The sequence below is a fragment of the Lepisosteus oculatus genome, chromosome 25 (assembly GCF_040954835.1).
Source record: "Lepisosteus oculatus isolate fLepOcu1 chromosome 25, fLepOcu1.hap2, whole genome shotgun sequence".
Taxonomy (NCBI): domain Eukaryota; kingdom Metazoa; phylum Chordata; class Actinopteri; order Semionotiformes; family Lepisosteidae; genus Lepisosteus; species Lepisosteus oculatus.
The window spans coordinates 9,934,965-9,948,326 of record NC_090720.1 but is presented as its reverse complement, the minus strand read 5'-3'; the positions used below and the strand labels follow the sequence as shown (position 1 = coordinate 9,948,326).

Sequence of the window (13,362 nt, the reverse complement as noted above, 5' to 3'; positions counted from 1 at the left end):
TTATATGAAGGAAACAATAAAAACTAACTTATTATTAATTGGTTCTTATTAGTAAAATATTCTATAAAAATGCATTAACATCCTAATTTTTATTTGTTAAAATAATTTAAAAGAAACCATTAAGTTAGGCAAAACATTTCTGTCATCCATCCTAGAGTACTCATGAGAAGGTGTCCTGGGTTTCTGCCGATTACTTTGCAGTGCAGTAAGAGCTCAGCAGTGTGCAGATAATGAACAGAGGGTTTGTGTTTGATACAACTACTGTGTCTGTAGTATGGTCTAATTCCGAGAATATAATGGGATTAAAGGTACTTAATACTTTGGCATTGTCGTTGTCATCTGGCTGAGGAAATGATCTTTGGCCAGTGCTGTCACAACCCCCCTCACTTATGAGGAATGAACCAGGGAGGCAGCTGCAAGTGTGAAGTTGTGGTGGAGGGAGGGGGGATAAATAAAGATGTTTGCAGAGTTGTGGGCAGCGAGTGAATATCTGAGAGCAAAAGTGTAAGAATACACTCTGGCCTCCTCCCGAAGTATTGAGCAGCACCATCTGCTGGAAAGAAAAGTAAGCTTGGTGATTGGTTATAAAGGCCGAACTTGCACTGGTGCTTGTTTCACCCCGTGTGTGGCTTCTCACACAGGGAGAGCCAGGCGGTGGGGCAGCAGCTACAGGCGGAGCTGGACAGGCTGAGGCAGGAGCTGCAGAGCCAGACTCAGGAAAGCTCCCTGCTCCGCGAGGCCCTGGAGCGAGCTCAGCAGCGGCTGGAGCAGGAGAAGAGCCTGAACAGGGTCATCAAGGAGCGCAAGGTGACTGCCTTTACTGTCCCGGGGTGTTACTTCTGACAGTCACTTCACATGGCCGCTGTCTTGCCTGTTTGAAGTGGGGTGGACTGTGAAAATAGAGGAGAAGGATTGGATCGACTCTTTCAGTAATTACTCCTGATTTAAGTGCAACAAATATAGTAATTATCCTTTTTATAATTCTATTAACCATACAGTATTTTGTGTACACCAGCTCCTATTCCTTCATGGAGGTTTAGTACTACAAGTATTAAAAATAAATCAATAATAACAATATATGAATACTATTCATACAAATATTGTCTTGATTCTGATTCCTGTGACTTGCCTAGTTGAGGCTGGATAGATGTCCCAGCTTGACTGCCAAACAACCCCCACCCCCCCAGTATTGTGAGGAATGAGCTAGGGAGCTGCTGTAAGGGTGTTGATGGGTAGGTAGGGAGGATGTGCCTGAGATTCGTGAAGACAGATATATAAAAGCATGGAGGAAGACCTTCCAGCATAATCCTGACAACACTGGATTTTCATGCATAGTACAGACTTTGCCATTTGCATTATCTGATGCATTGAAGTTCCTAATCACTAGAAAGTCCTTTGGAGGAGAGGCTTGCAGTACATGAGCTATTTCATACCCCTGGGGGTTTTGCTAGAGATGCAGGCAACTCTTTTGTCTGGAGGTCAAAAGTAAGTAATGCAACTAGGCCCTAAATTACTCATGCTACAGGTCTTTTGGCCCTTGGCTTCATACCAAAGCAAGTTGCTTTGGTGAGGAAACCATGTAAGAGTACAGAGAAATGGCTGAGCTGGAGTTCATTCCGATCCCACGTCTAAATCAAGCCTCAGGAGCTGTTGATCAGTTTTAAGTGACTTAATGAGGATACTGATTAGAACTGAATTTAGAAGATATTACAAAAACGTCCTGTCATGCTGGTATTTAAACTCAATCTGTCCGCTAAAGAAATCATGATTTCACGTTTACTAAGTGGGAATAATTTAAAGGCTTCTTTCATAATGCCCCAGCCAGCATATTTTGAGATTTGACGCATACACACAACTGATCTCTGATTCTCTGATCAGAAAATAACTTACACAACGTGGCATGGCTCTTTGCTTGGTGACAACCACTATGAGAAAAAGATCTATGGTACTACACATATGGTATGGTATGGTACTGTATGGTACTACAGCAGAATCTCTTTTCCTGCGTTTGCTTGTTAGTTCTCAAAACCCTGGCAACTTTGAAAGGGACCAAAATACAAGACATTAACTGCTAAAATCCACTTTATCGAACTATAGAAAAGTCCTTAACACTAAAAGGCTGTTTGCTTTGATCAGTACCATATAACTGCCATTATGCTGTTTTTTCTAAGCCCTGCTACTCTTTATTAGTTATAAAACAGCTGGGAATAACTGCTGTGTAAAATGTGTTACTGAAAACGATGTCAGCGAATGAGAGGAAAAAAACCTTGATTTAATTGCTTTGAAAAGTCTGTGAGATTTTTTTTGGAGGGATTTGATCTTCAATCCCTTTCACTTTCAATTTCTTGTAAAATGGGTGTCCTGATAGAAAATCACGACTGGGGTTCCTGCGGTTTTATTTCCAAGGTGTTTTACACCTATGTAGCTAAGTTATGCCAAATCTTTGGGGAAAAAAATGTTTAGTTTGTTAAAAAAGGAAAAAATCTTGAATACCCCTGCAAACATTACACGGATTTTGAACCAAATACAAGCATAGATTTTTAGTTTAGAATATTTAAAAAGTATCACAATCCCTGATATGCTTAGAAAAATATCACTGTACCCAGTGAGTACTGTCTGAGGCAGACAACTCCGATTGAGCTACAAGATAAGGACTAACCCTGTCTAGCTGAGCCTAACCCTGTCTCATGGCTTTGATGGGCTAGGAGATAGCTACTGTTGTGGAAGGAATGAAAGGCATGTAGGTACAGTACAGATATCAGGAAATACCCCAGGAACAGAGCAATTCATTTAATATCCCTTTTCATGACTGGAATTAGTGTTATGAGTGCTTCCCTTCGTTTAAAATTACGTTTGTCTGCTAACCACAAATTCTGGTGGAAATAATATGGCAACAGAGAAAATAACAGAGAAATAACTTTCCATGAAGTGGAAAACTCCACCGGGAATGAATTCTTATCTGTTTTCTTATCACATTCCTTTCACCTCTCAGTCTTCAAGCTGGTGCTCGAAAAGTAACTAAGCTGTTGGGTTTCTAGAGGTCATATCCCTGTAGCAGTCCACATGTCTAGGAGACCTATTACGGTGAGTTAACGGATGGTAGATAAAATGAACAACAACATACAGTAAGATACAGGATAGGCTGCGAATCAGAAAAGAACCCATTGTACTATGTGTTTTGTCCATTTCAATTTCTAATCGAGAATTATTTTCCATTATGCACCCGCACAATCTGCGATAGTTAGAAGAGGCTGCTATCCAGCACAGACTGTGCAGCTTGGGAGAGAGGGAGATGAGTGGGATAAGGCCTCCTACCTGTTGATCTGTCAGAGCTCGGTGCTGACTGGAGACCCTGCACAGCTCTTGCTGACGTCACCACACACCTGCAGCCACCTGGCTCATCACAGGTGTTGCCTTTGACTGCAGAGCTATTCAGCTGGCTAATCCCAACCCTGCTTGCCGATGGCCAGTGACACGGCCAGGTGTGCTGTGGATCATGAGTCTTCTTGGCTGATGTTTCTAAGGGAGTTCTTCAGACGTGAAGTTGTGAGAGGCTGTTCAGTGGTCTTAGAACCCGTATATGGAGAATGTAAAAACTGCCGTTCTTGAATAACTGTGAAGCTGTTTTCTCATCAAGTAGTGTGCGTTAATGAACATGTCTGATTTAGTTATGAGAACTCTTCTGATGGAGATTGAATGACTGGATCACGATTTATTTGGAGTTTAAATATGTATGTGTGCGTGCATTGGGCCCCGTTTTCTGTTTTGCAGGTCTAAATGTGCACTCCTAGCATAGGTGCAACATTCACAGCCTTTATCCAGCCATGCAGTGACTTATATGATTTGTGTCCCTATCATTGCTCTTGCTCTGAGCTATGTCAGCTGTCATAAAGAAATAGGATTTATGTTTTTCTCTATTTACATTCCATTCCAGCTCCTATGTTATTACACTTTACATAGCATTTCTATGTTCCTTCCTAACTAGAAGGAAGGTTTAGCTGCGTCTTGGGAAAAGGCTGAAATCTTTTGTGCAAGGCGAAGCTTTCCGGACTCATAGTGGTCTTCATTAATCAAACGCAAACACAGAACAGTCCCACAGTGCCTCAGTGGCAGCGTCAGTCCCAATCAGTATGTAAAATTACATCAGAGGTAGTTTGTGTTTTTGTCTCATTTAAAGAGACAAGCTGGCTGTCTGTAAAGTGGAGGAAAGAGGAACTGTTTATTGAAAGACTTGGGCTTATCAGTAGTATTTAGGATACTGCATTTATACATCCTCCCTACTGAGTGTCTGTTCCAATGTACATCTGACTGCCTTGTGATTGATGGTCTGTTTAATGACTAAATAATCGTGGTATAGAAACCATCAATGCAAGAAGAATGAAATATGCTGTTAACTCTTTGATTTACTCGCCAAGTTGGGGAAGAAAACAGATAAGATGGAACAGCTGGAAGAGCTGCACGGTTCAGATTAGATGTTTTCTAAAAGACATGCAGTCAGCAATCTGGACAACGAAAAAAGGGTCCTTGTCCTCATCATACACACCCTGTCCTCAGTGTTACACCACTGCAGCTGTAGTGCACTCTACATTATCACCACGCTACAGTGCTGAGTTTGTTTCCTGTCTTAGACAAGATTGCGCCAACAGCAATCCTTCATTTTCTGTTGGCTCACGTGACTTCAGATGCATATTCAGTCTTATTCAGTGGCCGAGGTCTTGTCAGACTACTCGCAGCAGAAATGCAGACTTCTTGAATTTTCTTATCATTAGCGTTTGAGCAATCCAATTTAAGCCTTTATTTCCTTTCATTAAGGCCTCTTTTAGATGCAAAAGGAATGCTTTAAATTAAGCCCATTAAAATCAATTCCTCTGTTCTACCCCATTATACTACTAAGGTAAAGTGCATGCCTATGAAGGAAATTAAAACAGATTGCATGTCATAATTAGCCATTGCTAGGGAATGAAGGTTTTGTTTTGTTTGGCTTGAGTTAGTTAATGATATTTTTAGAGAAGCTTCTTGCACTCAAATAAAGGCTGAAAAGATTGTTCCTGTATCACCACTACTTACTAGTAGATTACTAGCAGTCCACAGGCCTGGCCAGGACAGAACAATCTGTCTTTTGGGCGGATCCCACCTTCTTTAGAACATTGTTAGTCCGTCAAATTCATTCATCATTTCAGACTGAGCAACGTTATGCTGCTCACTTTGAGTCTAGTTATTACAAAATTTCACAATATTAGCCAAGGTACCATTAATTAACCATTGGTGAAGAACATAACTAACATTTAAAAGATTCAGTATTTAACATTTGAACCAGGAATCCAGAACAAATACGTTTAAACCATCTTAAACTAGCTTGTCCTGGATATGGACCTCGGATATGGGCCTCGGATCCCAGGGCGTTTCCCGAAAAGAGTAGGGGCGTAACCCCAGCATCCTGGCCAAATTTCCCGTTGGCCCTTACCAATCATGGCCTCCTAATAATCCTCCTCTATGAATTGGCTACATAACTCCGTTCTCCTCCCCACTGAGAGCTGGTGTGTGTTGAGCGTTCTGGCGCACTATGGCTGCCGTTGCATCATCCAGGTGGGGCTGCACATTGGTGGTGGTGGAGGGGATCCCCATTACCTGTAAAGCACTTTGAGTGTAGTGTCCAGAAAAGCGCTATATAAGTGTAAGTGTTGTTGTTATTATTATTATTATTATTATTATTATTATTATTATTATTATAACTCATTTGGAAAGCAGGGAGGGTGGATCTGGGAGCCGTCTGGAAGGAATTAGAGCAAGCTCCATCGCCTGCCCCTACCTGGGATTGAACCCAGGACCTTCTGGTCAGGAGCTAGACACCCCTGCCGTCTGAGTTACCACAGCTCCGCTGTGTAGACTGTACCTACTTTATTTTACTTTCACATATCATATATTATTTTAGAAGATTTAAACACACTTGCAGCACACAAATCAATTAAAAAATAAATAAAACAGGTGTTAATTTTATTGCTCAGCTTAATGCGCATTTAACAGTGGTGCATTGATGAGCAGCACAGGTCTTTACAGTTTGCACAGATAATACCATACAATATGGTAATAATATAATCTAATAATAGATTAGATCTGTGGAGTGTTCATGCACAGAGACATTCTCCGAGAGCTGCTTTTTGACAGAAAATGTACTTTATCAAGATCTTGTGTGCAACATTTCATGGTACTATGAACATACAGTATAAGAAGATCTAGTGGGTTTCATGTCTGAGATCTGGTGTGATAAACACTATTTAACCCCTATACTACCTTGTATACTTTTCAAAAGTAAAATATACAATCACTGTATGATATAATGTACCATAAAAAAGTACAGCACATTTTGGGTTGAGCTCATTATTAACTTTTTCCTTGCTTTTTACATTTTGTGTTCCAGTCCTGGCCCTGATCATGACTAATCACTGACTTTTTACAACATTTTCCAGCCTCTCCTTAAGGAGCAGCTTGAAAGGAGGAGTGTGAAGACACCCTCACACAGTTGTGTGCAGGAGGACACTCATGGCAAGGTAAGACACAGAGAAAACAGCATGACCTCATCAAGGGACAGACTTCTTCTCCCATGCAATTTTCTATATATGTACAGTATGATTTCTCAAATTGGAGCAGCATGGTGGCGCAGTGGTTAACATTATCACCTTGCAACGCTGAGGCCCTGGGTTCAATTCCAGAGCTGGGGTGCTGTCTGTATGGAGTTTGTTCTGTTCTTCTCGTGTTCATGTTCCTCCAGGTGCTCCTGTTTCCTCCCTCATATCCACAGACATGCTGGTAGGTTACTTGGCTTCTGGGAAAATAGGACCTGGTATGAGTGTGTAAGACTGTGCCAGTGTCTGTGTGTGTGCCCGGCGATGGACTGGTGTCCCATCCAGGGTGTACCCCGCCTTGCGCCCAGTGCTTGCTGGGATAGGCTCCGGCTCCCACCTGACCCTCAATTGCTTCGAAAATGGATGGATGTCTCAGACTGTGTGTAGGAAATCCAGTGTGTTTTGTTTAAGACCATGTAACAGAACAGTTCTTTCCGGACCCTATGTGGACGACACAATCCGGGGAAAAGTTAGGAAACACTGGGGAAGAAGTCATGCAGGAGACGGGAATGAGGACAGGGGGGCGTGTCCATGGTGCGCTGGTGCACGGGGGAGGTGGGGCCGAGGCAAACAATCCAAGAAGAAGTCCAATGCGAAATCCAAAAACACAAGCATAAATCCATGGCCAAGGCGATCCATCCAGGAGATTAAAAATGGGAACCGCCGGGGGGAACAGGAACAGGAACTTAAAAACATGACGGAGCCAGACGCATCAGGACCCGGGCTCGCATGATATGGGAATCACATGCAGAGCCCCGAACTGAGTGGGTGTCTGGCTCTTAAGGGGGACGGGAAGGAGGCTGGAACAAGGGGCAGGTGCACAAAATTAGGTCTGAAGTGAAAGAGCCGGAGGGACTGCAATCGTGACAGACCAGAGTTGTTCCTGCATGAAGAATGTTATTTCACTGCTGGATTGCTTCCAGGTGAATGTGAAGTTGGACGTCTCTATCAGCTCAGTCGCTTGGCAGAGGAGTCAACAGGTGACCCAGGCTCTCACGTCCCTTGGAAAGTCGGGTCTGATGACCTCTGTTGTGGATCCAGCTGCGTTTATGGGAGCTAGTGAGCAGGAAGCTGTTGGGTGGGGGGCTAGAACCTGTTAAAAAGTGTGGTTGAAATTAAAAAGCAGAATGACTGCATGAGGATGTGGTGGTGGTCAGCTCAGGAGGTCAATAAGTTGCAAACCAACCCCTCTACCAAAACCCCCACTGGGGCAGGTCTGCCTTGCTGTAGCATGCTCTGATCCACCTGACCTCCTGCTCTTCAGGTCTGTACGTTTCCTCCAGCACGGGAGAACATGTATTCTGAGCTTCCCATTCTTATCTGTCTTTTAATCAGCAGGGCTGTGCAGGGCTGATACGACAGTCATTTTCTCTCTAACCAATTTGACATCATCAGTGTTTCTCCAGAACAGCCAATTCTATTTCCTTCCTCCCGGAGGGTTTCTTGTACAGTGCTGGAAATAAACCAAGAGGAGCCTCGTGGAGACCTAGTTTCTGCGCTGCTTGCCCAAGGCCTGCTGATCCCTCTCCTGGGAGGACAGTTTGGTTATTGCTTCAGCTGCCTGAAGCCCCAATAACTGACCTCCCCGTGTTGTTAGATGTTTGTATTAATTTCTGTCTTTATGCCCAGAGCAATCAGATTGCCCCCACACTCTCAGGCTCCCTGACTCCCTGTTGGGAGCTCTTCGACGAATCTGATGATAAATCAGAGTGGTGCGTGTGTGAGCATTTTAGGCCAGAGTCCAGAAGAAAATGGCAGATTTTTACAGCATATTAAAATAGCAGCCTTCTCCCTGGCCATCTGTTTGACAAGATGCATGAGGCACAAAGACAAGTTTGTAGATGGGTGTGTTTAAGTCTGGTCCTTTTGCTGATAGGTGTTGCAAGTAATTATGTCCATGTACAGGTAACTAGTGTTAATATGGTGGGATTCTGTGACATGTGGTGACTTGACTACATGGAGCACATTGAGAGCAGGTTATACTTTTTTTTCCATATTTTATCAATATCCATCTTATCTACATCGTCCTTACCCAAACCTTATCCCAGCTATATTAGAGCATTGTAGCAGAGGTGTTTGAGACAGGCTAATCAGGAAGCGTGTTTAGTGAAAGGGCAGCTTAGCTCAGCCAGTGAGACTACCAGCATGTCTTTGGATGATGGGAGACCAGAGCACACAGAGAAATTCCACAATAAATAATAATAATAATAATAAACTTTATTTTATATAGCGCCTTTAAAGGTGGCTTCTCAAAGCGCTTTACAGGATGACAATAACAATAAATAAGAAGACTACAACAATAAATAAGAAAATTTCACAAGACAGGACACAATTATAATTACAACAATACAACAATAACAATAGAGGAGACCGTGGAAGATGGTATTAAGAAGAGCAGAGGGGTGAAGAATGGAACCAGTTAAGTAAAGGCTTTACTGAAGAAGAAAGTTTTGAGTCTGGATTTGAAGGAGTTTAGAGAAGGTGACTCTCTAATATCCTTGGGTAAAGAGTTCCAGAGCTTGGGGGCATAGCAGGAGAAGGCCCTGTCGCCCATACAATGTAGACGGGCTTGGGGGACAGTAAGGAGGGCAGAATTTGAAGAGCGGAGGTTGCGAGGTGGGGAGTAGGGCGATAAAATGAGGGGGAGAACATGCAAACTCCACACAGAAGGCAGCTTTCGTCAGGATCAAACCCAGGACTTTAAGGCTGTGAGGTAACCGTGCTAATCAGCCCAATGAAATCCCACCAACAAGGTTTGCCGAAATGAGATTATTATTTTTTTTCTTACTGCTCACGTATAGGACAGGTTCTTACGTTTAGTCCTGTGGAAAGTTTTAGAAGAGATCCTATTCCAAAATGGCATGAATAATGCACAGAAAATCAACTCTTTCTGCAGCCACAAATAGTGTACCAAATACTCAATGAGTCTACTAAATCACTGTAGCACAATTACTATTTTAGTATAGTGCATAAGATGTGAGCAATGTAGTACATAACCATTCCAGCGTGCCACACATTTCTATACAACATCAAAAAGCTTGCATTCTCTGAAGGGTGTATGTTAATTTTCAGCTCCAATCAGTCCATCTGGTTATTCACAAAGCACAGTAATTGTAGAATCTCTGAGTATTTGTAAGGACAAAAAAAATGATATAGCTAAATATTTACAATGACTCTAATTGCTTAATTAAGTCGGTTTGCAGCCTTTTTCCACCTTTAACAAGAGTGCAATTCAAACTATGTGCAATTCAGTCATTCCTCCTCTTTATTTTCTCCCAATGGGCTTTTTGCAAGTTTGTGTTTTTGGGAGCAGCTGCCAAGAATGTTTATTTATAATCTAAATAATTAAAGTGCTGCAGGAACAGAACACATTAATAATGAGAAAAAGAATACAACAATTGTATTTATAAATGATTTTCAAAACAATCAAAGTGCTATACTAAAGCATACCTGCCATTCATATCAGAGAAGCAGGAAGAGAAAGACTACAGTAAATTGACCCCATAAAAACCAGTTCAAAACTAAAAAATACATTAAAAGGCCCAATGAAATGATAGCTTTGTAAGTGAGTTTTAAACATGATGACAGTTCAAGAGTTTCAGTACAGCTCAGGGGCCCAGCTCCTTACTGTGTGGAGCCTGGTCTTCAGCAGAGTGAGAAGACACTGTCCCCACTGTGTGGAGCCTGGTCTTCAGCAGAGTGAGAAGACACTGTCCCCACTGTGTGGAGCCTGGTCTTCAGCAGAGTGAGAAGACACTGTCCCCACTGTGTGGAGCCTGGTCTTCAGCAGAGTGAGAAGACACTGTCCCCACTGTGTGGAGCCTGGTCTTCAGCAGAGTGAGACGACACTGTCCCCACTGTGTGGAGCCTGGTCTTCAGCAGAGTGAGAAGATACAGTCCCCACTGTGTGGAGCCTGGTCTTCAGCAGAGTGAGAAGACACTGTCCCCACTGTGTGGAGCCTGGTCTTCAGCAGAGTGAGAAAATACAGTCCCCACTGTGTGGAGCCTGGTCTTCAGCAGAGTGAGAAGACACTGTCCCCACTGTGTGGAGCCTGATCTTCAGCAGAGTGAGAAGATACAGTCCCCACTGTGTGGAGCCTGATCTTCAGCAGAGTGAGAAGACACTGTCCCCACTGTGTGGAGCCTGATCTTCAGCAGAGTGAGAAGACACTGTCCCCACTGTGTGGAGCCTGGTCTTCAGCAGAGTGAGAAGACACTGTCCCCTGACAGGGATTGTGGGAGTGTGGAACAAGCTACCCAGCCATGTAGCTGATGTCAATACACTGGCTTCCTTCACGAAGCAGCTGGATGAGATCCTTGAATGAATTAACTACTAAACAGTCTAGATGTTCCAAATGGCCTATCATTTGGAAACAATCTTTTATTCTTATGCTCGTAAAACCGATTTTGGCTTGTAATGAAAGCAGGCAGATTGAAGTGGCTCACTATGCGGAGTCCAGGAGGGGAATTGTTAGATGAACAGCATTTTGTAGCCTGTCTACATGCCCAACTCACGTTGCCTTGCTAATATGGGCTAGAAACCTAACAATGGAAGCTGAATACTCGGATGTTTTGTGTTCGGAAGAGTGCTGTCTGAACTCCAGGTTCTAAAGTTAGCTCCTCTCTCAGCTCCTTACTGTCTCTTGGTGTCTCGTTGTGTTGCACAGGCTGCGGCCAGGAAGGCCAGCCTCCAGGGAAGACTGAAGAAGAAGGAGTATGAGATTGAGACGCTGAAGAAGCAGCTGAGAAAGCAGGGCCAGGAGATGTGCACCACCAGCAGCCAGCTAGCCAACCTGCAGAACGCGCTGGCTTCCTCAGAGACTCGCTGACACCCAGGACTGCACGGGCTTCCGAACACCAGGGCAGAGGGGCTGCTGGCTGCAGGCTCTGTCACTGACAGCGCAGACGTAGACTGATAGCCTGCCACTTGAACACCGTGCCCTCAGTCTGCAGAACGCTCAGGCTCACATACTGTACTCTATCTGTGCCCCAGATCAAGGCATGATGTAGTTTCCAGGTATGCTGTAAATGGAGTAGTGTGCAGGAGTTTGCATTATGATAAAAACAACCTAGAGATCTAGTGACAAGTGACAAATTTTGAGTTAAATAATTAATATAGCAATTAATGTCAGAAATAATAAAATGATTTGGTTGTCGAATAGCAATATGATAGATATTATGCACCTTCAAAAAAGAAACTTCACCATAGGTGACTCCCACTTCTGAGATGCTGTACCTGCTTTAGGCTCAGTGTTATATTTTTTTTTAATTATGAAGAGTAATTTGTCCTTTAATTGAGTGCTCTGAAATGGTGGACAACAAACTGCAATGATTGCAAGTTTTAAAATCATTTTTGTAGACATAGGTGAAGATGTACTGTAATAGCAACTGTTTGCCATTATTCAGAATTCTTGTCAGCACTGATAAACTCTTCATGAACAGAATCATCTAGCTGTATGTTTTAAACAGTTTGTACTGTATATAGACTCATTTCTGTATATTAACCAAGGCTCCTAAGTGGCTGAACCAGTTGAGGGGCTCACCCATGTGCAGGATGAGATCCTACATCCATGTTTTGCGGGATCAAACCTGACGAAATGGCTCAGCAACTCCACAGGTAGGGTGAGAGAAGTTGGCCACGTCCTTCTCAGCTCCTGTGGACACTTGCAGGCTTGCGGTGCTGTTGGGAACGGGTGCAGATCTGCTCCAGTCTGAGCTAAACCTCCTGCAGGAGGTCACACAACTCTACTGTGTCAAAAGACGAGTGGCACAGAGGTGGACAGGCTGGAGGAGTCTGGCTGCACCACCTCATTCTGCCCCTTCTGCGGTGGCAGAGTCTGTAGCCATGACCTGAGATAGGAAGGCATTTAACTGGTCATTCCAAGTAAGTTTTATTAAAGATGGTCTTCTATCATTTTGGTTCCATCTCTATTACAATCAGGATTAACCAGTCCTATTCTACTGCTGGCTTTTGCAGTGTGATTCAGCAGCTGGTGCAGCAGGGCTCAGGACAGATCCCACCCTAGCAATACAAGGTCTTCCTGTGTGAGGCACGTGGACTGCATAGAATTCATAGACTGAATTCAGCTCTACTGTCTGTGCTTGCAAGCTGGACTATCTGTCTTTATATAGATATACTGTATATATCTGTCGTGTGGGTCCAGTATTGAGCGATAGTACACGTCAAGGTTTTGAGATAAAACAACTTTCTGTAAAGTTAAAGATGTATAGTTTGTATTTTTTGACAAAAGCAATGTATGTCAGATCCGTTTCTCAGGAGGAAAATGCAGATTAATCTGAACCCAACTATTTATTGTTAATTAATGGTTGCACAATACAGAAATCAAAGAATTATAAAAATTAGACTATAGAATAAGACTTATAATTGTGAACTTTGTTGGGCAATTATTCAAACATTAAACTAATCTATAAATAATAATCTCAAATTAGTGATGGATAAATCATAATTATTATTTGAACAAACTTTTACAATGTAGAAAGTCATTATGCATTAGTATATTGTTCTTGAAGCAAAACAATTATTAAATATTAATGGTTATGCTGCAAAATTTAAAAACAATGAACTAATATGCCAGACAAAAAAATGTCTCATAAAGACGTTTCAAAAGATCATTCATGCATTGATTGTTTGCAAAATTCAGCTTTTCAGATATGAGATACATTAAACATTTCCAGGGCCGATACAGTGTATTCAGTTTATTGAAGTTCATCGTCAACA

The 13,362-nt window shown here is 42.7% G+C and overlaps 1 protein-coding gene across 1 annotated transcript in view; it reads left to right on the top strand.

The window, feature by feature from the left end:
- The window catches only part of LOC102694126 (forkhead-associated domain-containing protein 1), a 50,889-nt gene extending 38,044 nt beyond the window's left edge, over nucleotides 1-12,845 (top strand). Inside the window, exons 28-30 of the mRNA XM_069183852.1 lie at nucleotides 642-807; nucleotides 6,468-6,548; nucleotides 11,291-12,845. Coding sequence (XP_069039953.1) covers nucleotides 642-807; nucleotides 6,468-6,548; nucleotides 11,291-11,452 — 409 coding nt within the window. The 3' untranslated portion in view covers nucleotides 11,453-12,845. The remainder of the gene's footprint in view (nucleotides 1-641; nucleotides 808-6,467; nucleotides 6,549-11,290) is intronic.
- Nucleotides 12,846-13,362: the final 517 nt, after the last annotated feature.